Source organism: Corvus hawaiiensis, chromosome 2 (assembly GCF_020740725.1).
Source record: "Corvus hawaiiensis isolate bCorHaw1 chromosome 2, bCorHaw1.pri.cur, whole genome shotgun sequence".
Lineage (NCBI taxonomy): Eukaryota > Metazoa > Chordata > Aves > Passeriformes > Corvidae > Corvus > Corvus hawaiiensis.
Genome location: NC_063214.1, coordinates 65,329,005 through 65,356,134, shown reverse-complemented (window position 1 = coordinate 65,356,134; position 27,130 = coordinate 65,329,005). Strand labels below are relative to the sequence as shown.

Genomic DNA, 27,130 nt, shown 5'->3' with positions numbered 1-27,130 from the left:
CCCCCACTCCAGCTCCATTCATCTGAGACATGAAGCAGTACAATCCTCTTAGCAACAGCTTTTGTCAGAAAAACATCTCCTGTAAAGTACCTGCATTCCCTTCAAATACACCTTCAAATGAAACATTAAAACAAAACCATTAGTAATGAATCAGCATTTTCTACATGAACAACTCACATACAAATCCAATTCTGCAATTTTTCTGTCAAAATGTTCTCAACAAGCTTTTATGAAAAAAAGATTTCAGCAATTCTTCCTTTGTAATACACAGAAAAACATATTACATCAGTGACAGGCAGAGCTGGTTTCCCACTGCTCCTTCATATCAAGTATAACATCGATTTAATAACCCACTTTTGCACATTATAGGTGTGCACATTCTCCTTTTCAGTGCTTCCCACTGCTATGGGATATAACCATAGCACCAATCTTGCCTGTGCCTCTACTTATCCCGCTTTATGTTCTGCTTTACTTCATAAAGAACAAATTACACCTGATGTGGCCTGAACAGACAGATTTCTGTGCTGCTACTCTATTACCTACGTCTGAAACACTGAAGAAATTGGCAGTATCAAAGCAAGATGCATTTTTGTCTGCTCTATACTGCGGGATCAAACACTTCATCTGCAGACATACATGCACGCGTATACACACACACACACACACACACACAAAAATGTTTTAAATGAGAGCCTTATTCTCTAATTAAATCCACCAGGTAAACAACTCTCCTAATAATATTTATTTTTCATGAGCAGTTTTCTTGAAAAGCATTTCTTCTCTCTTTGTAATTAACAGTTCATGCACAAACAAAATCTTTAATCTTCCACACTTTTTCTGTCTCATAATTTTTCCATAAATCCTCTGTAATTTTCTTCTACCATCTCTAGAATTAACATCTTATTAAGTAGAAGCTTTCTTTAAGGAAAGAATAAGGAAAACTTATATTAATAAATATGTTCTATAAAATCTACGCATTCCAGATTCCCAACTCTTCCCAGAATCACTGTGATATTAGCAGCAAACACAAACTGCACCACTTCTAATTCAATGCCAGCCACACAAATCAATGTTTGAATTTTATAGTAAATTTTATGTAGCTATTTTCACTGTATTTATGCAAAAACTGGAATGTTCCTTACATTTCTTTGCTAAAGAAGCAGATTTATACAATCGTGCCATAAAAAGGCAATGTTTTCAAAGGAAAAAAAATAGCAGAAAGCTTTCAAATTTTTCTTACTTGGTAACACCTCAATAGAAGAGAGAACACTTGAACCAACTAAGCAAAGAACATCTTAAAAGACCGCAGTAGTACAAGACCACCACTGGGTGACAGTGTTGTTCCATAATAGAAAAACTGTAGCTCTGTAGCAGCTATTTTAAAAACTTGGGAGTTCTCTTAATAGGGCTTCAAAATGTTTTGCTGAATTTCAGTTGTATAAAGGAATTACATACAATGTTAGAAAATTCACTGACGGGCTATCCACAAGAGCTGTTTAAAAAAGAAAAACCAAACCACATTTTAAGACATTATTATCCAAACATGAAAATCAAATTTTCAAGGAAGTTTTTCCACATCCTTTAACCTGTGTAACCATTACTGGGAAGCGACTGACACTGTTTTTCCATTCAACTTCTGAGCTTTAAGTTTAAAGAACTAAATGGGCAAAATTAGGACAAAATTAATATTGCCTTTATCCACAAGGCAAACATCTGCAAGAAATGACAAACCTAAATTCAAGTGGCATTCTTGGCAATTTTACTATGAGTATTCTCACACCAAGAAATGTCTTTTCTTTTTGCAACTGCATTTAAAGATTTACTTCCTACATCTTGTTCTTGTCTTGGACATTTGGTGTATCTTCCTCTGTATTTTGCACATACATCAATGATTATTGCTATAAACTGTATTTTTGTTTTCCTATCACTTTTTCAATTTGTTAACAACACTTTGAACTCTGACCTGAGCACTCACAGCTTTGCAGTTTTAAGGAGCTTTATCTCATGTTTGAGCTTAGCACTTCAGCCAGGTTTTTAATGATAGCATCAAATCAAGCGTGACCTAGATGTTTTCATGTAGCCTCAGATTTTGACAGTGAACCATCCACAGACATTCTTCCTAGTACAATCAAACTAGTTTTATAATTGCCTTACAGGAACTCAATCTAAACTGTTTCCCTATTTCATGCCTTAAAGATGCTAACTCAAAATGTTAAAATACAGAATGGACTGTATTGTATCACTATTAAAAACCCACTAAGTTTAAAGTGGATTTATGCTAGCAAAAGCCTATTTGAGCCATCCAGAAAGTACACTGAGAAATACAGAATTTTGGTTACAACTCAGTAAGCACTTAGATGAAGAGACACCAAGGTATTTAAGTCTCTCTTTAAAATATTACTGACATTTCTAAAGCTGGTGCACAGCCACTACATCATCTTGATTCCCCAGGCAGTTAAACTTGCATCCCAGCTACCTAACTTTTCACTCCTGGGAATACACCACTTCCTTAAGTGCAGTCTCCAACCCAAGCCAAGCTGAAAGCCCAGAAAGGAACTCATAAAAAATCCATTCACAAGCTCATGTTCTCAGATGTTTAGCTAACAAAACTTAAGGCCTAAACCTCTCTCAGATGTCTGTGACACTTGACTTTTAATGAAAACATGAACTAAGAAGGTCATTGTATTTTTAGAACAAACAAAAAAGGTTGAGAGATTTTTTTACATTACATAATAAAATCAGAATGACTGTCATTACTGCCCCCACCTTTTTTTTTTAGTGTGAGAAAGCAAATCCAAGTTAATTAGTGCTAAAATCTACTTTGACAGTAAAATCCTGACCTACGGAAAGCACAGCAAACATTCAGTGCCAAGGAAAAGGAGAAAAACCAAAATGAAAACAAAATCCAGAAGTTCAGTGTTTAAACAATGCATTAGCTTCTTCCTAGGTTACTTCTACCTGAAACTTTCAAAAGAAATGGGATAAAGACCAATAATTTAGGAGCACTACAGTTCTAAACATATGCAATATCAAACACTACAAATATTATTTCACTGCATAAGCAACATTAGTCCAGCAGCTGACAGTGAGGCCCAACATGAGCACCCAATGTGCTGCTCCTTCAGGAACCTCCTGCTCCTCGCCCAGCCTACTCCATCTTGATGGGGAGCCACTTCCTTGCCACTTCCTACCAACACTAGAGAAGCAAAGGGCCCAGATGGAACTGCTCTCCCTAACAAGGAGCATTTTCCCTCTCTCCTAGAGTAACAATGGAGAGGAGAGCTGCCTTATCCCTGGGTCAGGAAGTCCTGAGACAGGATTTGGTGCTAAGGAGGTTTCTGCTTGGTGTCAGAGGCAGAGGGCACCCCAGCAATCCCTCAACGGCTTCAAAGTTGTATTTCTATTATGATTTTTTTAGTCACCTTTACCATGTCAGCCTCTTATCCATTTCCAAAAGACAATGACTATTGTCATACAAAAGCTTGAGTAAACAGTGATGTTTTAGAATTAAGCTTTAATATGTTTGACATGCAAAGAGAACTGTAAGTTTATTATTAGGTTAGCCTGACAGTCAGCCATTCTCACAGCTCCCTAGATCCACATACCACTCTTCTCTTTTTAATTACTGGAACGTGTATTATTTTGGGGATTTTCCCCCTCCAGCCTCTCTGAAATTACTCTGTTCCAAACATGAAGTATCAGAAGCAAGTTTTCAGCATACTCTTCATCAAGTTCTTGCACACAGAACATGAATTTTAAGACATTTTAACAGCTGAAATAGTGAGTTCTTTACAGTCACACCTCCCATAGTGTGATACATCGTGTGAAGTGTGCTCTTTTTAAGTCTATTTTCTTCTATAAAATTCCTACTGCTGAGAATACTTAGAGTATGAGACCGGCAGCACATCTTTAGCAAGTATTTCACAACAACAACAACAACAACAACAAAAAAAACAAACCAAAAAACTTGGTTCTTGAACAAAACATAAAGCTTGTTTACTTTACAACTACATTACGCATCTCTAATAACACTACCATCAAAAACCTTACATTCTCCACTTGCTCTTTCCCAAATGCAATATACTTCATTCACCAAATGCTTTATGTAAGCTATGTAAACAAAACTAAAAACTAGAATCAGACTTCCTTTATCATTTCCGTTTCCAACAGAAGAATACTAAATAATCACTTGCAAAGCCCTGAACCAGAGTCAGAAATCTTGGAAACTGGAGAATCTCTCACCACACAGGTCTACAAGAAGCTGGTTTCAGGACACCTACAGTTCTTCTACAAGCAGACAACTGGGCAAGGGAGAAATGCACATGGAAAAGCCTGTCTTGAGCTGACAGGAAACTGCTAATCAGGGCACTCTCTGAAAGGACTGCACAGACGATGAATTTACTTACAAAAAGCTCAAATTAGATGAACTTCTCTGAGCGCTGTAATGTTCATCTCTTCATTGGCATCTCTAAACAAGGTGAGAAATTACTGATGGTCAGGAAAAAAGCTACAAATTAAGATCTCAAATCTGCATGTGGTAGGTTTTTAAAAACTGTACTGCTGCAATTTTAGGTCTTATTTGTGATATAGTTTTAAATTGCACTAGCAGCACTATGAGTATATGCAAAGGTAGCTACTCTCAAAGGCTTACGTAAGTAAAGAGCCATTACATTTTCCACCTTAAAACAATTGCAAAAACTACTGATAAATACTCTAACAGGTAATTTACATTCAAAATGTATCTGACAAAGTATAAATTTTTCATAATAAAGATGGCACAATCCAAAGCTCTTATTAGGAAGTGGGGAATGAAGGAGATTGAAAGGATGAAAGCAAACAGAATTTCCCCCAGTTAAAAGATAAAATCACCAGCTGCTTAGCATCAGTCTGGAAGGAACTTTTGCCCACCTCACTCATGACTTTATTTCCACTTGTGAGCCCTGCATTAACACAGCAGACACAGAGCATAACTTTCTCCGCTGGAAGTAACCAACCAAGTTCCATAATGCAGCCATAATCATCAATCACATCGAAACGCAGGCACAGGAGTTACTTCTTTCACCAGCATGAATGTAAGACGAGGAGTGCCCGAGTCAAACTGAGAATGCTATTCTGCTTCAGTGGCTACACACTCTTTTTATGGTGGAGATTAAAAAGGTATAATAGCTCTTGCTTCACTATACAGTTACATACAGAATCTTTGAGAGAATGAGTTGGTTAACCAAGCTCAAGAAAACCGTTAAGAGCCCAGGACAAATCAGAAACTTTAAGAATAATAAAAAATTATATTTAAACTGTAAGGAATTATTATTTCATGATGAAATAAACATGGTTTCAGGTTTTTGTGACTTCCCAGAGAACTTTATTCAAAGGCTGATTGTTACTGATGGCTTAGACAAAACAGTAAAGAGGTAGTGAATTTTATATTTAAAACCAAAATATTAAAGGACATTTTTCAGAGGAAAAAGGGAGGTTAATTATATCAACCAAACAAAAAAAGAAGTCAAAAGAAAGACTGAACAAGATATTCTGGAGGATTAATTTGATAAAAGTTAATAATAAAGACATTTCAAAGCAGATAGAAGAATCCTGACAGGTGACAAGGATGACAAATGACTGAGTGGCAAAAAGATTGATAAAAAAAAGTTATACTATGCAAGTTGGTTTTCTTTGGGGTTTTGGTTGGTTTTGTTTTTAGTTGTTTCTAAATCTCTATAGAGATTTTGAAGTTTTCCAAACTAAAGTTCTTGCTCAAATACATATCTAAGAAAGTTTCTCAAACTGGTATCACAATATAAAAGGCCTTAGAATATATACAGCAGTGAAAGCAAACCCCACTGGGATCAGCAAGTATCCATCCAACAGCTCTACAGGAGCCAAAATCTAGAACTGCTGACATGTTTTAAATGAACACCTCTAGCAGAAGAATGGAAAACAATAAAACATCAGACATGAAGATCACATGAAATCCTAGGAGTTACATAGACCCTTATGAGTAAACTCATATAAGCTATAACAAAGACTAGAATTTGTAGCCTCGTGAGAACCTTGTGAGCTTTAGAGGGAAGACAGTTTTTCTGGCACACATCCCACCCAAGATGTCCCACCCAAAGCTATTAGACTTCTCTGAAAGATGAAGAGAATGCTCTGAAAGATGAAGAGAATGAGTGGAGAGCAGAAGGATGCAAGGAGGAGGGCTGGAAAGACTTGTTGAAATAGCTTTGGCAAGACCCTTCACCAAAGGTTCTTAAAGGAAATGAATTAAGGCACAAGAAGAAAGAAAAATCCTTTCTCACGTACTAAAACATGGGAAGGGAAGGGTATGAACACAATGGTCTCTCTTCTAGAGGATTAGTTAACACTGGATACATTCCACTGGTTTGCACAGAACACCACAAATTTTAAGGCAAAGGACTGGATACCAAGGTGGTAACTGGTGATGATTATACAGTTCTAGATGACACCAAAATCTATAGCTTACTGCTCTCTGTGACCATAGGATAAGGTGTCAGCTGAATTTCAACATTAATAAACACAAAGCACTGCACAATGAAAAGAAAAAAAACCCTCATACAATGTGCACGGTCCTGAGCTCTAATTTAGTTATCATTAATGAAAAAGATGTAGTCATTCTGGACAGTAAGTCATGGCTCAGTAGCAGTCCAAATCACAAAGAATACTAGGATCTGTTTTGAAAATAATACAAGACACAACATTATAAAACAAAGCAAATCAAATAATTACTAAGTAACAGCATTGCTGTATGTAACTTTCTGTTATAAAATTTCAAGTTGCTTAATTTTTAACACAGACTTCCACCATGTGTCACACTGTGCAGCACAGATTCTCCTGACTAGTTGCAGAACCTCCATCCATGGACTTCTTCCAAGATGTAGCTAAGCAAAGCTACAGCTGACCTAATCTAGAGTCCTTCTTGGAGCACAAGCTTTAATTAGGACAACTTTCAGAGATTTCTTAGAATCAAACTTCCTGTTATTTCAAGAACTCAATGCAATCTGCAACTCTACCTTGAACATATTACATATTCACATATTACATATTCACATATTACATATTAATATGCAAAAACATAGGCTTAGTTTTTAAAATCCTGAAGTTATGCTGCTCTTAGTTAATACACTTTATTCTTACTTCCATGCTGGCTTTATATATGTACATTTATTTTTATTTCCACAGGTTTACAATCAACTGGAATTATGGCACAATTTCATAGATGTATTGTCAGCCCTCCAGGACAGTGTTCTGTTTGTATGCTTTTTCATACCTTAGATCAAAAGCTATTTAGCTTCTATAAATTCATTTGGCAATCCTTTGGCAAATAACTTAATTAACATATACATTCTACATTTAATTACAAGAGAAATATAAAGTCTGTTGGTAATACTGGTAAAGAGAGACAAAGATACCAAATCCCAGTTCAGAATACATTTAACACTCCATGTGGTAAGCTTTCCATCCTTCTGAGAGCATGACGTGTTGTTGTTTGCACTGCTGCTTCAGCATAGGTTCAATGCATATGCTTTCAAATGTTACAATTCTTTTCTAGTGTTCCAGCTCACTAATCTCTATAAGACATACAGCAAACAGCTGATACCTGTGTGGCCTCTGTCTAACCAGGCTGATTATATGACAGATTAGAGTCCTCAGCTTCTTACAAAAAGCCAGACAAGAATTAACTAAGACCAGCTCTCAGTGTACACAACACAACCAATGAATGGTGATTTACTGTACAGCAACTTAGCACGTATTTTGATCAACTAATGAATTGGGAAGCCGTTGAGAATCAGTAATGCCTCCAACACCAAACGAGATCTGTAAGAAACTATCACATAGTTAAATGTAGGAAAATGAGTCTGTTACCAATATTGATTTCTTCCCCTCCCCCAGAAGAGTCCCAATTACAAGTTCTAAGTATTGTAAAAACCACTTCTAAGAATCCGAATGCAATTTTGCAATTGATATTTAGAGATTTTAGTTGGCTGGGTCTTTTAAGGTGATTTTGCTCAATCCCTGGCAGGAACACAGCAATTCATTGCAGTCTACCAATACCATCAGTAATCCCAAGTTAAGATCCCACTACCACTTAATTAACCAAATGATAGAAGTCTGCAGTTTGATGACACACAGCACTCCAAACATCACCATCTCTGATGTCTCTAATTAGATGTCAGCACTGAAAAACTTGAAAAACAAGTTCATCCACACAAACTATTCTCTTACTCACTCTTACAGGCACAAAAAAAGGGCAAGATTAGAATTAGGATTCAGAGAAAGACGATAGAAAGGCTATTGAGTAATTAAGTATTACTAGCAGTAGCCTGATGACATAAAAATTACCAAAAAGCCCTCTTGATTGGGCATAAAAGCATACGATTAAGGCATTCTCTTGCTGTCAGATTCTGGGTTGTATTTTCATAAGCACAGACTTGCCAATACATAGTTCCAGAACAACCTTGGTTATTTCATTTTTAAATGAATTTAGTACCGTTTCTCTTTTCCTCCCACACTCAAACTGATGTTACTGCCTTCTAAATTCATGTAATTTATAACTGTTTTTCCAGCTTATAAAATGAAGGTAAATACAGCAATTATAGTGTTTATGCTAAATTATTATTACAAGGTAGACAGTGAGGCTGTGATGCTTCTGGCATTCCACTGCATAGAAAAGCCAAGTCTACCATCAGACAACAATTAGCTCTCTGCCAAAACAAATGGAAACATTTAAAAATTTGAAACATGAAAGCATGGCAGGAAAAAGTAAATTCCATTACCAAATCAAAATTCAGACAAAGGAAAAGCAGCTCCAACATAAACACATCCATGAGTTAATCACTGTTTTTCATTTCTATTTCTTTCCCTTTTCTATCTTCCTCTTCCCCATGGATCTACACAGTTCTTATTCTTAAACTGCAATACTTCAGAAAAAAAAAAGTTGATCTTATATAATAATATACAAGAAGGTATGCAAGATACCAAAGCTTTATGACCAAGATATGACCTGACAGCTTTCAAATGGGTAGTTCACAATACTCTCAGAGAGAAGATCCACAACATAAATACATTTCCTGAAAGTACACCATTCTCCATGTCACTACAGTATTATTACACTCTTAGACAAAGAATTTATGTTCTAGCCTTGAAGTCATATAGCAATTGATCTACTCAACGCTATTTTTATTTTCAGAATTGGACACACATTATTCACACAAGCAAAATAAATTTATCCAAAGGTACTTTGTAGAAGAAGATGCAGAATTAGGTACAGAAATCAGGTGTACATTCCTGGGCCACACCTCAAGCATTACTGCCCTTCAAGTATTACAGACATCTAAAAGAAGAGATTACAGTTTTTAAATATTTGAAGACTTGAATTTCTTAGGCTTCTCTTTTTCACCCAACTCTTTTAGCCTTTCCCTAGAAGGTCACATTGTTTTCTAGTTCTCTACTTAGACCTCTTTTTCTCCCTTCTCTTCTCCCCACCCACACAGCTTCCATGCAGTGCTGTACCCAAACTGGACATCAACTCCAGCTAACGCCTTACAGCACTGACCAAGGTCAAAGAACCTTTTCAGGTATCTTATAAACACCAAAACTAACAACCAGGACAGCTGCTTTTTATATGCCGTTCAACAGCATGATACTGCATCATACTTCCTGTGGTATATAACAAAATATAAAAAAAGAAACCTCGAAATATTTTCCTGCAGAATTGCTTCTCATAAACCCCTATGATATGCAGGTGACTACTCCTACTTACACCCACAAAAAAATCTGCATCAAGCCTATTGAAATACATTTGTTTCCCTTCTATCCTAGACCCATTTCAAAGTTAATTTTGAATTCCAAAGACTTGCTGCTGAAGTGCTTGCAACCCTTCAGGTTAGACATTGTCTCATACTGTAAGTAATCCCCCATCTTACAAGCAACTGTGTGTGCTGTATATAAACTACATTTTCTCTTAAGTACCTAAAAAAAAAACCCCAAAGCTTCATTAAATAAACAAGACAGCATTGCTTTTTTCCTTGTCAAGACTTGTCATGCCTTGTCTCTTAAATTTCTGTTTGCAGTTGCTTGTCATCCTATTATGTTTGTCTATAAAAACACTGAAAATTATTAAAACTGTTTACAGAACACCATGTTAGCATGAGTGTTTTAAGATTCTCATTTTTACAGGGGAAAAAACTAAAGGAGCAGTAACAATAGCTAAAGCCCACGAATCTTTTCTCACAGTGTTCTTCTGCTGCCACATTTACAGAAGTGTGAAGAGTGAATCATTCAATTTTACATAAAGCAAAAAGCAGGCATTTTGGAAGTAATCTTGTTATCCAACTACAGGCACAAAATTTTAAACTAATCCTAGATGGAGATAATGTAGATGAATAGATCAAAGACACAAAATGAGAAAGGAAGAGTACTTCATAGAACAAGAACCGTGTCTTAACTTGTTTCCTGTGATGCTTCTTTAATATAAGGGGACATAAAGAATTATCTTCTGAAAACAAAAGCCTGTATCTCACCCCTAATTAATGTAAGTTTAGAGAAAGGAAAAAACCAAAATCACAACACAAAATATTTGCCAAGTTGTGCCTCAAAAGATTTGTCCTAGGTTCAGATTTTGGAGAACACCGGTCATTTGAACTTTCCCTTTGTGCTAATTGCTAACAGCTGGACCTGTACTCTATGTTAAGTGCTGGCATTCAAGTAAGTGCTGGCATCTCAAGTTTCACTGATGTCAGCTTACAGTGCCAGTGTTTACAGTCCTCTCCTCACATGACGTCCCAGATCATAGGTCACAACATCTTTCACTTACATGCTACCACTCATGTCACATGCCAGATGAAAGTGAACAGACAGGAACCATAACTTGTTCCTGCACATGACACTGTCTCAGTGACAGACACCTTACTGATACTTCCATATTCAATGACTCCGTTACGTGGAATCTTAAGGTGAAAAAAGGATTTACTTTCTACAAGGGTAGTTTCTCACAGACATTGCCTCACAGTAGGGAAGCCTCTCAGCAACAACTGCTAGAGGCTTTAATTGCATAGTTTACATGCAAGCTATCAAATACAGGCAGTATTCCTATAAATAGACCAGATTTATTCCCCAGAGACAGCACGTGTTGATTTGAGATGGGTTACAAAGGTTAACCTACACATGATTTGGCATCAGGACTTGGATGTGGTCTGTTCTTGTTGCGGGACGGCAGCCAAGTAGCTGCTGGCAGCATCTTACAGCAAAATTTTTGCTATGACTAATTCAGGTGACTGTACCAGTACAATAGAGAAGAATGAATCTATCTTTCCCAGGGAAAAAAAAAGGAAACTGTCTATCTGTAGTAGTGAAATTCAGGGCAAAGATTATCTGGAACCTCTCAGTAGCAGTCCCAATCCTTTCTATAGAGACGTGGTATGCTTTTGCCATCAAAAGAGCAGCTAGCAGGTAGTTCAAGCAGCTACAACCACCTTCAGCTACAAAAGGTAAATCCATTCCTTTCCTTCATTGAACAAAGCAATGTATTTGTGCAATAAAAATACCCTAGCTTGTACAAACACTTCCATAAGCTTGTTAGGCAATTCAGCACCATTTCCCCAATCCTAGTCCCTGCAAACTCCCAGGAGGTGCCTGCTTTTAACTGGAAGTACAGGGGTTTCACAACCTTCTTAAATACATTTGTCAGGCTTTTTAATCAAGATTTATGAAATATGGCAGTTCTAACCCGCCCTCTTGCAACCCATGAAGAAAAATGCTCACTCGTTAGTCCAAGCTGTTTTAGAGCAAAGGTCTGTTCTGATTCTCATCCTACTAAAACAGCAAGGGTACAAACTAAACGCAAATTCATTTTCAGCATACTTCAACAGTTTTGCATTGCTGGAGATATGCAGCTGTATACTAATATTCATCTCCTTCAGCTAAGTAGAAGATAACATCATGCTGTGGCAGAGTATCCCAATTTTACCCACAGATGCAGCATCCATGAAGATTTATCACTCCATAAAGCCAAGACACACTAAGCATTGAAGCAGTCACATCTGAGAGGCTCAACATATAGAGCAAAACTTCCTAGACAAAACTAAGCTAGCACATCACAGAAGGAATTCAAGCAGTAAACAAGCAAAACTCACAGACACCAAGAAAAACCATTTTCGTAAATCAAATAACACACCTCAAAATCTCAGGCATGATCTTTCAGGAAAGAGTGTCCCTTCTTCCACCTTTTCCTGCCTTTGCCTACTGGATGCTAAGTTCCCTTCCCCAACACCTCTCATACCCCCACCCAATAGATCTTAAGTTTAAAGTTTAATTGCTGATGGAGAATAATTGTATCTTTGTTTCTGCCACACATTCTCACTCCTCTCTCTGGCTGGTAGCTGCTCTGGCACAGTAATTTTTCCCCCCACTTAACTCTGATACCACAGAGGTGCTGCCACAGTCACTGATGGGCTCAGCCTTGGCCAGCAGCAGGTCTGTCCTGGAGCCAGCTGGCATTGGCTCTCCGCACATGTGGGAAGCTTCTGGCAGCTTCTTACAGAAGCCACCCCTGTAGCCCCCCGCTACCAAAACCTTGACCCACAAACCCAATCTGTCATCCTCTAAGTCTAAACACAAAAGAATGCTAACATGCTTTTTACAAATAAAAAAAGCCTATATTTGCAAAAAGTGTTGTTTTCTTCATATAAATAAGTAGTTTTCAATGTTTTCTACTTTAAAAATATATTTATTTACCAGCTAACGGTAATCAACAAGTCACACAAAGAAATTGTAGTTCAGACTGAAGATTTTAGCTGCCCCAGGGAGTAGGAGAGTATTCAGAAGTTACAGGAACATGCCAAAAATTTAGGTACTCCAGGAACAAGGACCTTGACATCTTCATGTGCTCAAGTTAAAGAGCTGTCTATGGAGGTACCTAGTAGTACTATGAGACAGCACCAGCTTCCAGTTCAGATGCAGGCCAGGGTGCTGTGCGACACCTGGCAGCCCTCAGCCCCATCCAGCACTAGGCACCTGCCCGTCAGGTAGCACGGCAGAGCCCTTGTGCCTGCAGGACCTGGCACTTGGCTCACACCGGCACGCTGCCCGCTCCACTCACAATGGAAAAGCAAAGCCTCTGCCACAGCTGCCATCCATAAAAGAGCGATAACAACATCTCTGCCTCACAAAAGTACTGCAGGGAAAATTGAATTTGAGGTGGGAAGCATTCAGAGACAAAACGTGGATATTTTTATGAACAAATTTGGAGTCTTTTAAATCAACAACTAAACATTTGAAGCAACATGGTTATTATACCCTGCATTCAAAAATACTGCAAAGATCACATACACAAAACCACAGCCCTTCCTCTGTTATCTTCCTCCACATTCTCCAAGGAAATGCCACACAGAAAAGCACAATTGTTTTATATACAGAGATATATTGCATTTGATGCTATAATTAAAAACATAATTAAAAAGCAAAACCAATTAATATTGTCCACTATGGTAAAAAAAATTAAATCACTGGACTGCATCATACATCCATCTTAACTATGGCTGACCAACCCAGAAAACAAATACTACTTTAAAAATGGCTCAGATGAAAAGGTACATTTTATGAACTACCACTGCTCCTCTGAACTGGGCCTCCAGAACCAAAAGGTGAAGCAAATAACAGGAACTCATCCAAAACTCCAGAGCTTCAAATGCACAAAGCGAGGCCCTACACTCCAAAAACAAATAAAATTTATAGAATCATTTCAGTTGGAAAAGACTTTTAAGATCATCGAGTCCAACTATAAACAAAACACTGACAAGTCCACAACTAAAACATGTCCCTGAGTACCACATTTACATATCTTTTAAAAACCTCCAGGGATGGAGACTCAACCTCTTTCCTGGGAAGCCTACTCCGAGTCTTGACCACCCTTTCTGGGAAGAAATTTTTCCTAATATCCAATCTAAACCTCCCCTAGGAACAAACTGAGGTTTTTCCACTCATCCTACTACTCATTATTTGGGATAAGAGACTGACCCCACCTTGCTACAACCTCCTCCAGGCAGTTGTAGAGAGTGATGAGGTCTCCCCTGAGCCTCCTTTTCTCCAGGCTAAACAACCCCAGCTCTCTCAGCCACTCTTAAGACTTTTACTCCACACCCTTCAAAAGACTCATTCCTCCTCTTTGGACACCTCCAGCATGTATACATATATATGTAAATATTTAAATAATATATGTATATATATAAATAAAATCTACACAGCTAAAAACAGGAAAAAGCAATCTGCAACTAACCAGTGGCATCTGAACAGTCCTGACGAGATTCAGTGACCCTCACTGCAGAGGGTAGGTTGGATATTTGAATCTGAATGAGTCACTGCCCCATTTGCAATCACCACAGCAATTTATCTTTCTTATCTTGGACACCTAGCTTAGAAAGAGATGAATGGCCTTCTGGAGGTAATTATTTCTGTAAATTTAATGGAGATATAAGAGTAACCAGCTCAACACAGGCATCTAAATTTTAGGCAATTAAATTTGGACAGAGAATTAAACTTGTGTCTACTGTTGGAGCATAACTCCAAGACTACACATTCCTGACAACAGGCATCAAGACAAGAGCACAAGATCTACATTTTGAAATGCACAGGCTAATATTTACCTACTATTTGAATGCAACTTGAATGCAAGAAAAGCTTTCAGTATAGTCAGAAAAGATAAAAAATTCTTCTGCAAAATAGTGAGAATCATAACATTAGGGAAAACAAAATTCTGTCCTTATAAATAGCAATTAAAAATATGTATATACACATTCAAGCTCTTCTGAGAATCCTAAGAAATCCCCAGATTCCTGAATGCCAAAGAAAAAGTCCTTCTTAGGAGGAACTAAACTTGTGTTTCCTCCTCTTTCCTCTAATAGGAAGACAGAAACAGGTACCACAGTCACAGTCTTGTAGAGGACTTACACACCTTTGCTATGCATTTTGCCTAACTGCACATACACCTGGTATCTCCTCTGAAGTTTGGTTAATGGCCAGATGCAATTCCTGATTTCTGTACTAACAACGGCAATCACAAAATTGACTGTAAAGACTCCCACCTCACAAAACTGCACAACAGCACACATCCAAATACTCTTGACATGAATTAAATTCATACATTCTGCTCCTAATTCTGAAATTTTTATTGGGTCTGAATTAACTCAACTCCAGCTCCATCTTCAATAGGTAAATGACAACATATCATCAAAACTTATATAACAATAACTGTAAGTGTATTCATAGCTCCACCTATTTTATCAGTGAGGTGAGATGGGGTAATTTGTGAGCAAGCCTTGGGATACAGTGTGGTGTTCTACAGGCACTAAGGTTTGAGATATTCACCTCCAGCCATGTGCAGCACTTACACACTGCAGCTTTCCCTTGACCAAAAACATCTCTTTAAGCTCCTCCTGCAACTGAAAACTGCAAGCTTTGGTACACAGAAGTGCAAAGGACACTGATAAAAAACGGTGACAAAAGAGAAATAAGGGTGAAGAATAAAGGTGGAAGAAAATGACAAAATAAGTAAACTTGTCTCTGCCTTTTTTTTTTTTTTTTTTAACATTACTTCAACTAAGACCATTCATTTTTCTGCACTCTGATGTTCTTTCAGCAGTATTCAGAAAGGATATGCAGAAAAAATGGAGCAACACGAGGCATGTCTTTACTGTCATGAACAAGTAACTCGTATGACAGCCATTTTGTCAGATAACTAGCTGCTTTTTAAAAATGCTCTTCCTTTTTCTCTTTTTGCTTTAGGGTTATTTGACTGGATCTAAAATGTTAGCACATGTGAAAACATTGTAAGGGGAGACCCATGTTCTTGTTATCTGTTCAGCGTACTGCTGATTAACTGAAAGTCCTAATTACCGGCAACTCTGCCATCCTTCATTAATACACACCCACTCCCACTCAACTACTTCAGATTCTGTTTTCCTTACAAGTTTTACAGATAGTTAAATTCCAGTCTACTTCCATCTGAAGTATTAAGAGCTAAACACCTTAGTACACACCTGCTCTTGATCTCTGACAGCTGAGGGAGGTGTTAGAGAGAAAAAGTAATGCCTCAGAATAGACGGAGAAGTTAAATTCACAACTCCTGCATTCTGATTTCCAGGAAGAAGACACTACAACTAACTTGGAGTTAGGACAAGTTACGGTGCCTCATTTTAAGAGTGAGGAAGAAGTAAAATTTTTAAAATAATGCTCAGGACCATCATCTTCCTTATTCTGAATAAATCAAGATAAGTTCAGCTGAATCTATGAAGACAGTCCCCTTCAAAAATTATACTCTCCTGTACTGCAGGATAATTATCTGCCAATAACCATACATGTTCTATAAAATAAATCATAAGAGAACATCATCCCTCTCAGCCATTTTTATTTTGGACAAATTCTGATAAAATCCTTTCTGCACCTGCTGAAATTTTATCTACATCAATATTTCAAGAAAAAGTCACTTTCAATCTGTCTTGAATGAAGAGCTTAGCTTCTGCTTCTAAAAGCATGAAGGGATTTAAAAACATTTTACCACAGCTGCACGTTGTCCTAGCAAAGAATAAGTGCAGTGGATTTGTACAACAAATAACATCATGCACAAAAATTAGAACTCATCTTAAAGCACTGCATAAACATAGCACTCTCCACAATTTCAGGGTTAGGTACCTGACCCTTTGTCACTTCCGTCTGTTGAACTTGCTCTAAGTGCTAAAATACACAGAAAGGGGAAAAAAACCCCAAACAAACAAACCCACAGAGTGACTCACTAAACCTAAGGGGTAATTTGCCTGAGATCCTGAGGTAACTCTAAACAAAGTTTGATTATATATAAAATGGGGAATGGCATCAAAGAAGAATGACTATTCACAACAGTGTGTATTACAGATTCACAAAGCACAGGAGGCAGAATACAAGTTTCAAATCCCCAGGGCCTGAGCTGGTATCCATTTTACCTAGATTGAAACACTCCAGCTGCTAAACTAACAAGCATAAGGTAGAGACAGGCACTTTTGCCAAATTTCTCTTCCCTCCTTTTGTACTCAGAAAAAGCAAACACTTCACAGATTAAATAGATAAACCATTTCACATAGTCTAGTTTCTTCATTTTTGTTTTAGTGACCAAATCCAAAAGTTTTTTAAATGCAGTTCAATTACTCTTAGAAAAACAATGATTATATATTATGCAGTCTGTCCAGCAGCCATGTCACACAGATGAATTCTAATCACGCAGGCCAATTTTAGCCAAATTTGACAAAGAAACAGAGGTCTCAAAGACGACTAAGTTTCCCCTAAGTTTCACAGAAATCAGCTGCCTGGTAGAAGCAAGACATACAAATTAGCAGTTGCATTGTGGAAAAAGGAAACAGAACTTGGCTGTCATCCATCTCCAGCAGCAGCAATCAACTGGTCAATTGAAGCACTCGCCTAGCTCCAAACCAGCCATAACACAGGCTGGTGCTTGCCAAATGCAGAGGGACGTGAGAGGAAGCCAAATGTGTTCTGGAGTAGGACAGGCCACATGAAGGAAGTGAAGGCATGATAGTACACAGGCACTGGGCAGCCCCAAGGGCAGCGCAGCAGTCCCTTCACAGGAGTCAAAGGGGAAAGTTTGCAATAATTAGTTTAGTATTAGGAGCTTGAAGACAACCACACTTTCAGATTGCCACAGCTCTGAAAAGCTTATTTTCAACTTGTTCTTCATTTCATCAACGAGGCAAAGTAATCATATGATGCTATGACTCAAAACTGGACTATTTACTTTCTTTAATACAAGAGTTTTAAAGTTTATGCTCTAATATTCTGATAAGAAATAATGAAATCAAGTCTATGCCACAACATTTAGGAAGCAATATTAAGCTAAAAAGTACATATTTAAAAAGTACATAAATATACATCTGCATCCTGTAGAAAAATATAATTCCCAGTATATGATGGGGGCGGGCAGGCAGGCAAGCAAGAACCAGCAGAGATAAGACGTCTCAAGCAATAACCACCTCTCAGCTTAGAAGTAGGAACTGATGACACCCTCCATCTGCCAAACAGTAAAACAGGTATATCATCTTCACAGAGAAAGACAGCATGAGAAAGCTAAACTTTTTCATTCTGCATAGGAACATACCCACATCCAGTCACCAATTCTCACAGAACTGTGCAAGCTAAGTCCTACCTCTTGTAACTGCAAATAACTGTTGGCACTCCTACACTCAACTCTTCTACCCAAAATCACAAGTACACGATGGGCTAAAAGGCACCATGCAAAGGCCACACACCTGCAATTTTGAAACTTTCATGTAATTTACCATGCACTGTATTTAGCTTAATAAGCTGGTAATTAACTTTTTTTTGAGGGGTAGAGGTTGAATAATACCATGTCTGCATCACATCACATTTTCTCAGCCATGAGGTACTCTCCTCTATAATGACAGAGACTGAATATGTATCTCCCTTCATCTTCCTCTTTCTCCTTGTCCTCATCTGCTTTTCCTAAACTCTCCGTCCTGCCTGCCCTTCTCTTTGTTACTTAACAGTAACAAAGCAGATCAAAAACACAGAACACCTTTCTTTTAAAGGCTAACTAGAACGACCAGGTTTCATCACCATGAAAAAGACCAAAAAGGGTATTTAATATATCCATATGGTTGCAAGTTACATTAAGGAGATAAAAAGGGATTGGCTACACACTGTCCCTAAGTTTACAGGTGGAAAATTGAGCAAACTTAGGAAAAGGGTGTTTCATACAGCATATGAAGTTGTTATTCACTATTCTGTGCCTGCTAAAATTTAACGTAGGTTCAAGAAACAACTGCACAGATCCATGCAAAAGAAGTTCATCGAAAGTTTACTAGAAAGAAAACATCTAGCTGAGGAAATTGCTGAAAAAAACCCAATACTTAAAAAGCTGGGGAAACCTTCTGAGACATCATCTCTGCACATTTGTCATACTCTGGGGCTTTTCTACAAACAAGAGTAATTGCACTTGATTAGAGATAGTTCTGGGACAGAAACTTTGATCGATACAGTAAAGGACAGCTGAAGACCATCCCCTGTAGAGACTAAACAAGGGAAGGTGTGCATGAACGGAATGATTTAAGCTTGGACCTGTAGCAAAGTCAACTCAAAATACCACTTCCGCTTAAAACAAAGAGATCTTTTGTGCTGTTCTCCACACACTCCAGTGTAGAAATTAGAGAAATCAGAGGTTTAGGTAGCAGCCAGACAAAATAAGTCATTCTAGTAATGGTTCTTATAAAGTACTTACTTTCTACATAATACATATGTTCTATGTTCTATAATGAAGTAGTACATTACCTTTCTTTTTCCTACACATCAGCATAGCTTGTGCTGGCATAAGCTTGTCAAAATTTTATTAACATAACCACACTACAGTTTAAAAGAGATGCACAACTTTTCATCAAAAAGCAAGTAACAGAAATCATTTTTGTTTTGGTTTGTTTTTTTTTGTGAGGGGGGAGAGTATAAAGGATGACATGCTAGTAAAAATTGAACAATGCAAGATGTACCACCACAGCAATTCCTTGGCCAAAAGGAACACCCCAGAGCTCAACAGTAAGAGCCAAGCCATACTCCTCCTTCCAACCACTGACGCCAGGAAGTAGCTGAACAGAAAGCAGCTCTGTGGGTTCACGGTGTAGAACAATTTGAACACAAACCCATGTCCCTGTACAGCGGTAAAGTCTAAGGACACGCTGGGCTTCAACAGCAAGACTGTAGTCAGCAAATCAAAAAATGTCATTATTTCTCTCCTCACAGCACAAAGCCATGTCTAAAGTATTGTGTCCAGTTTCAGGGGTCCCCATTATGAGGGAACACCCTTCAAACTGAAGACAGGCCACTGAGATGTTTTGGGGGCTACAGCCCATGTTCATAGGAGACACCGAGAGCACCAATGTTCATCCCAAAGAAGAGCAGACCAAAGAAGGAAGCTGTTGTGCCACCCCACCATCTGAATATGGCTTAAGGAAACAAAGCCAGTTCTGAGTGCTGTGGAGTGAAATGAGAAAGTGCAAGAAACACAGGCTAAAACATGGGAAATCTCAAATGGACATAAGAGAGAGAAAAATTTTCCCAAAGAGTGGCTAAACTATAGCAGGCCACCTTGGAGATATTCAAAGCTCAACTATACAAGACCTTCAGCGAGGTGACCTAGCTTGACTTAGCCCTGCTCTGAGCAAGGGCTGGGACTAGGATGGCCTCTTCAGAATCTGGCCAAGTAAACATTTTTTAAAATTATATATTGAGCAAAATAAGCAAAACCTGGCATCTTTATAAGAATTAATTTCCAAAAATACTTTCTCAGAGGAACCTTTTCTACATTTTTTTCCCAGAAAGGATACTTAAAAGTTGGCTTATTGAGACTGGAATATGTAACATAATATTCTTACCTATAAATAACAAAAGGCTCAATCTTTAGTAGACCAAGTTTAAATATGATCATTTTTAATCACCTTATTTAGCTTATCAACTGTACTCATGAAGGAGGCTATTCATATTTCTCAATGTAAGCTGTAAAATCTTACTTTACTACCACACAAAAGCAGCACTGAACCATAAAACTACAAAATGAAACTTAAAAACATTATTAATTGGTATTTTGTTATTAAAGCATGTCTTCCATACCAGTGTCAAAGACCTGGACTACTTCTGCTTCAAGACACTTCATATTAATGTCAGAAATAATAAAAGCTTAACATTCCCAGTGTTTGCTGACTCAAAAAGCAAGATGCTAAGCAAATACCTTCAGTTTTATTTGAAACATTTAAAACAGAATTTCATCACCAACACAAAGACACCAAGAATAGCTGCTATAGTGGGTACTGATCTTAGAGAATCGATTCAAGGGCTCTAACTAAAAAAACTTAGCTTTTCAAGATACCCAAGGCACATCCTTCCCTCCTACATATCAAAACTGGCACAAACAAAAAAGTAAGTTACAATCTGCTCAGAAGACAAGGATGAAAGATGAGGATCACTACTGAAACAATGAAGTATAATAAAACTGAAATGTCTGGCAAAAAGTAATTTCTTTTACAGCTGTGGCCATCAACACTTAAAACACACACATCCCCATTACTATTATTGCATAATTTTGACTCAGCACAGAAAATTCTTCTGGATACAGAGCAGTTATTTTCAACCCTGCAAAGGTGTCCTGTTTATTTTTATTCTACTTTGTGCCAAAATAGCCATTTCTACAGACCTTTAAAACTAGATTTATAGCATATTTACAAAATATCATTCAAAAGTAAACAGCATGAAGGCATGCACTCTTGCAGTGTAAAAGAACACACACAAAGACTTGTTCGCAATTAATTTGAAAAGCTCTACAGCAACAGAGATTCATATATTCCTAAAACTAAAAAAATACTACTGCACCTATAAGGCATTCCAAAGGGCTTCCAATGATTATATCCAAGTTGCAGTTCATCAGTGCTGTGGTTTAATCCAGCAGGTAGATAAACACCACACAGCCACTCACTCACTCCCTGTATTTGTTTGGGGTGAAATTGCAAAATTTAGAGGTGACCACTGGATTAGGCATTTGGTTGAACTATCCCACACACCCTACTACCACTTATCACTACCCGGGGCCAAATCTCTATGTCATATTCTTAAATAGTTTTTTCGCCCTGAACAAGACCTGAAACACATTCAGGAGACATAGCAATAGGAACACGCTGGTTTGGACATGCCAAGGATACTAAAAGTTCTCCAGAGCTACTGCAGTTAGCCTGTAGGAGAGGGGGAAGACGGAGGAGCGTCCCCCCCGCAGCCAGGACGGTCAGAGGAGGAAAGGTGCCCAGTGCAATTATTACTGGTTCCCGTAGATGGCTCCCGAAGCTCGGAGACGGCGGCAGCGCGGAGCGCCGCACCACAGCCGTCTCACAGCCACAAGGTTACCGGGAGCCAACGCCACAAAGTTCAACACAACGAAAACCTCAACCCAGTCCCCAGAGGTGATGAACAGCACAACATGGAACATACACAGCAAGTGTTGTTACTTATACAGCACATACATATATACACTTAAAGCAAGTATTGTCAATACACAACAAAGCTCGGAACATGCAAATCAATACTGTAAACTAAAAGAGGGTAGATGAAGATGAAATGTAACTGTGGTGAGGCACTGGAAGAGATTGCCCAGAGAAGCTGTGGATGCTTCATCCCTGGAAGTGTTCAAGGCCAGGCTGGATGCGGTTTTGAGCAATCCAGTCTAGTGGAATTTGTCCCTGCCCATGGTAAGGGGGTTGGATGGAACTAGGTAATCATCAAGGTCCCTTCCAACCCAAGCCATTCTATGACTCTACAATTACAACAAATTTGTTTCAACACGCTCCAGTCAGATCTTCCACTATTTAAAACCTTTATGTCCCATACTGGGTGCCAAAAAAGGACTGTCGTGATTTAACCAGCAGGTAGCTAAACAGCACACAGCCACTCGCTCATTCCCTCATCCACAGTGGAATGGGGAAAAGAGCTGGGGAAAAAAAAATAAAGTAAAATTTGTGGGTTGAAATAAAGATAGATTAATAGGACACAAAAGGAAGAGAAAATAATAAAAATTATAATCATAATGAATTTGTATATACATAACAAGTGATGCTCAATGCAATTGCTCATCACCCATAGGCCAAGGCCCAGCCATTTCTCCAGCAGCAGCCCCCGGTCAGTATATACACTGACCATCATGCCATATGGTATGGAATATCCCTTGGGACAACTGGGGTCAGCTGTCCCCGCTCTGTCCCATCCCAACTCCTTGTGATCAACAGCCTCCTTGCTGGTGGGTTAGAGTGAGAAGCTGAAGAGTCCTTCCCAATATAAACACTGCTTGGCAACAACTAAAACATCAGTGTGTTATCAACAGTATTCTCATCCTAAATCCAAGTCAGGTCTGAAAAAAATGTGAAAGTGATCGTCCAAACTACTGCAAAACCGAGTTAAGCATCCATAAGTGCAGTCTAAACATGAAACCAGGGGCATACTTTTCCTAACTGGTAGTATTCTTTCATTAAAATGCTTGCAGTTATACCCACAGAGTTGTAATAGAGAAAACATTTTTTCAAAGTTAGTAAAAATTTGAAGACCACTTTGTAAAAGAGAAAATGTACATTGTCCTTCACTACTACTGCTATAAATAAAGTGTAAAAAAATCTGCCATGGTAAGACACCAAATGATGTTCCCTTTCATACGGTTTACTTAAATGCTCTTTGAAGTAACAGGTAAAAATCAGGTGCTGAAGTAGCTCACTATTAAGATTTATTTTCATATTCTTTGATTTAATTCTTTCAATTTAGTGTTTTGGCATTGCAGGCTCAAGAAGAGAAAGAATTTAAATTAAGCACTCTAACACTCAAGAGATTCATCTAACCTCCCAGCCAGATGATGTGTAACCAGAGAACAACATATGGTCTTTATTCTCCCTGCTTTTTTTGAATGATCCTCTAATTCAAGCTTTCACTTCCTTTCCTTCCCAAGTTAGTCACAGAAACGTTTCATCTGACAGAAAATTACTTTCTGTTCTGTCAGTAAGTTGGGGGAGAGAGGGAGGGAGAGGGAGACTCAGTAATTACTGTTATTAAAAGATTAAAATTATGTTATTATTTTAAGACTCAAACAACATTGACACACAGTAATTATTCTGAATAGAGAAAAAATACTGGAAGACATTTAAGAGTAGAATTATGCAGTTACAAAGCACAAAGTTCACCTCTAGTGCAACAGCATGAAGAAAATATGACCACAGCTAAAGCACAACAACAATTACTCTTCTAGACTAAATTAAGCTTTTTCCATTTCATCATGTTATTATCATATGATGGCATGGCTTAGTTAGGAACTAAAATGTAAATTAAGAAAACAGAACAGAGACTACTGAAGTGTTCAGAAAGACATTCTCTTTCCTTCTCTTCCCCATTCCCAAAATTACATACTAGTAAACCCTCAGCAGCATTCTCCAAGGAAATCTTTTCCATCTCAAAACCACAAATAGAGAATCTTTTTGCCTAAGCATCCAAAACCATAAATGAGCATAAATTGCAAATTTCTGCAACAGTTATTTGATCAAGGCTGAAAACCTGGTGCATTTAGAAACCTTAACACATAAAGCATAAAACCACCTTCAAATTCTTGTTACCTTATTTGCTTATTCTGTAGCAATTCTGTCCATTTTAGACAATTCTTCAAAATAAAATTCTGAAATGTATGCCAGAAATTTTTCAGACCAAAATCAGTGTGAGAGATTTCTTTGGCCATTAAGAAAAAAAAATACCAAAAACTGTTACTTACTATTTAATGACACAAAAATTAGTTGAAATCATTTTATGCTACATATTCAAGAATGATTTGACTATTAAACAAACCCAAACCTGTTTATCTTAAAATGTTAAGTATAAAAAATGAGGCATCCACTTCTTCACTTACTCTGATTTTCGTAGTTACAAACAAACAAATCTGGTATTATTTTGTATCAAGAATTGTAGATAGCACTCAAGTGAAAAGTTGTAGAGGTATTTGGCAAGTATTTGCCAAAAGGCAGAAGTCCAGGCTGTTTCTTACACTAGCTGAACTACAACTCTCTAATCTATCAAAACCTACCTGTGTACTACACAAATGACGGTGTATCATACCTTACATCTGAATTTAAAAACCTGAGTAAATTAAAAATTTGAGTAAGTTTTTAAAACCAAGAATCATGACTGTGCTCATTATACATTCTGTTTTCAATGAAAAGCAGCTTGATGGATCACATTTTTACATAAGGATCCTCTCAGCACTCCTCAGCAGCTCATTACTTTAACACGAAGTGTGCCTCATTCAGAAATCACTACTCTGCACAGTCAGAACCAAACCCTTGAAAATCACACACCTTCTCTTCAGTTCCTTCACTGATGTTTTCCCCCCTCATGCTCTTCTCCAAATAACAGTTAAACGAAAACTTCACACTCACTAGTACTTTCAACTGTGTAACAGAAAGTGTGCTAAGAAGTTGAAAAATGCAATGTTCATTAGCACTACAATTCTAAAAAATAGTTTCAAGTTCATCTCTGCTTTGTATTTAAAACTGTCTTGGACACAGTATCACAGTTACAAAAGTAAAAAAAAGTATGTACTTGGAAACTCTGAGTAAACTTAACTGCCCTGATGCCTTTTAAAGTCTGCCACACTTCCACTATACAATGAACCTAACAGTAATTATGGCAACATCAACCAAAACAAGTGGAAATGTGCTTCCATAATAAATGGCAATTTCCATTTCTATCATTCTAACAAGCAACGCCATGAAACAAGATGATCCAGCTGTTGAAAGACGTATTTTACCCATTCAGTACACTGCTATCAATATCAGAGCTAAGTGATTTCATATCCCCATTAAATAGGAGAATAATATTATTAATGCCCTTCATAAGGGTACTGGATAATGCACATTTCTAGCCTGTGATTTAATGATGTATCCTGATTTACATCTGTAAGTATTTAAACACTGAGATTGTACATATTGTATTTTACAACAGTAAAAGAATATAACACAGTGCAACTTCAGCAGACTGAAAAAAACAAGTGAACACGAGTCTCTAACAACTACTTAATAGAATAGATTTAATGATAACACAGGCACACTGTTATCTAGCAGGAATAGCTGCAATGCAAAAATGTCAAACTTTTCCAGGTAACACACAGAGATGTGCCCAAGATACCCTCACTAACTCCAAACTTTGATAAGCTAAGCTTCCAGCAAGCAGCGCTGCTGTAAAACAGCAGATGCTAGAAACAGCCCCTGCAGTCAAAAACTGCTGGACAAGAGCTCTTGCAAGCTTTCTGCTCCTTGAGAAGATTTGCTACTCCATGATTCATAAGAGGCCAACAAGCCACAGCAATTTGACATGCAAAAGTCACAACACCGTGGAAGGTTTTCTTTGTTCATGTAACAAAATTCTTTCCTTTTTTTCTTCTCAGATACAAGCTGTGAACACTCTTTCTCAGTCACATTTTCCCAAGAAAATGCTGGCAGCCACCCTAAAGCGTTAAATTGAACACAAATATTCTAAGGCTGGGGCTGTGCCAAAGACACAGCTGCCATGCCACTGAGAGTATCTTGAAGCTGTCTGAACACACATGGCTTTTTCTTCTCTGGCTTTCTTCAACAGCTTTTTTTCGGGTATGACACAGCACTAGAAACTCGAGCTGTTCCTGGAGCACAGGAGAGAAACAAGAAGAAAGAAAAAGCCAGTCTTGACCACCGCCCCCAGACAGCACTCCCTCACAAAGAAGCCAGTTCAGCAGTCAGTTCTCCAGTAAGTCTTCGCTTGCTGTCAGTTAATGCCATCACTCCCATTTCCAAAACCTAGGCTACATTTCCCCAAGTGAAGGGTTCAAAATGATGCCAATGCAAGAATGCCCATCATGCTTTAATTGCTTACCAGTGGTACAAAGATTATTTAAACCGCTTTTTCCTTAAATGTGCAAAGAAGCTCAAAGGTTGTAATTCAGTCCTAGAGCTGTCCAGTCCACATAAAATCTGACACCTCATGATTATGCATTATATTAAGTACATAAAAAGTGATTCAAAACATTCCCATACTATTCATCCCCCAGAGAGCCTTTCCTTCTTCCTGTCAGCTCTATTAGAATTACTCTTACTGGAATTAAATATGCTCCTTTTGCTCTAAAGAAGTAGAAAACCTACTATTCCTAAAAGTATGAACAATATGCACAGCTTGGAGAATCAGTCTTAAATTTATTTTAATTGTATTGCTATGACAATCACAGAAAAAAAAAAAAAAAAAACCAAACCAGCAGTATATAGGATATTTAATATCCAGTGTTTCCAAGTGTAATTCTATCTAAGTAAAACTTCAGGACAGCTCCTTACTTTTATGTACTCCTACAGGTATTATTTACATAAAGCTGTATTTTAACCAACCATAACACATGAAATATACACACAGAAAATCCTAATGAATATCACACTGTTATCAGTATGAATGATAACAATACCCTGCTCCAAAATCACCAGCCACCCTCCCACCAGCTTGCTGCTCAAGCACTCAGGGTCTGGGGAGTGTGAGCACA

General features: G+C 37.8%; 2 protein-coding genes across 2 annotated transcripts in view; one reads left to right on the top strand and one right to left on the bottom strand.

The window, feature by feature from the left end:
- The window catches only part of TDRD3 (tudor domain containing 3), an 88,027-nt gene that overhangs the window by 53,184 nt on the left and 7,713 nt on the right, over positions 1-27,130 (bottom strand). The gene's annotated exons all lie outside the window — the stretch shown is intronic.
- Positions 21,882-27,130, top strand: part of LOC125321161 (collagen alpha-1(I) chain-like) — a 35,386-nt gene continuing 30,137 nt past the window's right edge. Inside the window, exons 1-2 of the mRNA XM_048293556.1 lie at positions 21,882-22,010; positions 26,206-26,352. Of these exons, the coding sequence (XP_048149513.1) occupies positions 21,882-22,010; positions 26,206-26,352 (276 nt within the window). The remainder of the gene's footprint in view (positions 22,011-26,205; positions 26,353-27,130) is intronic.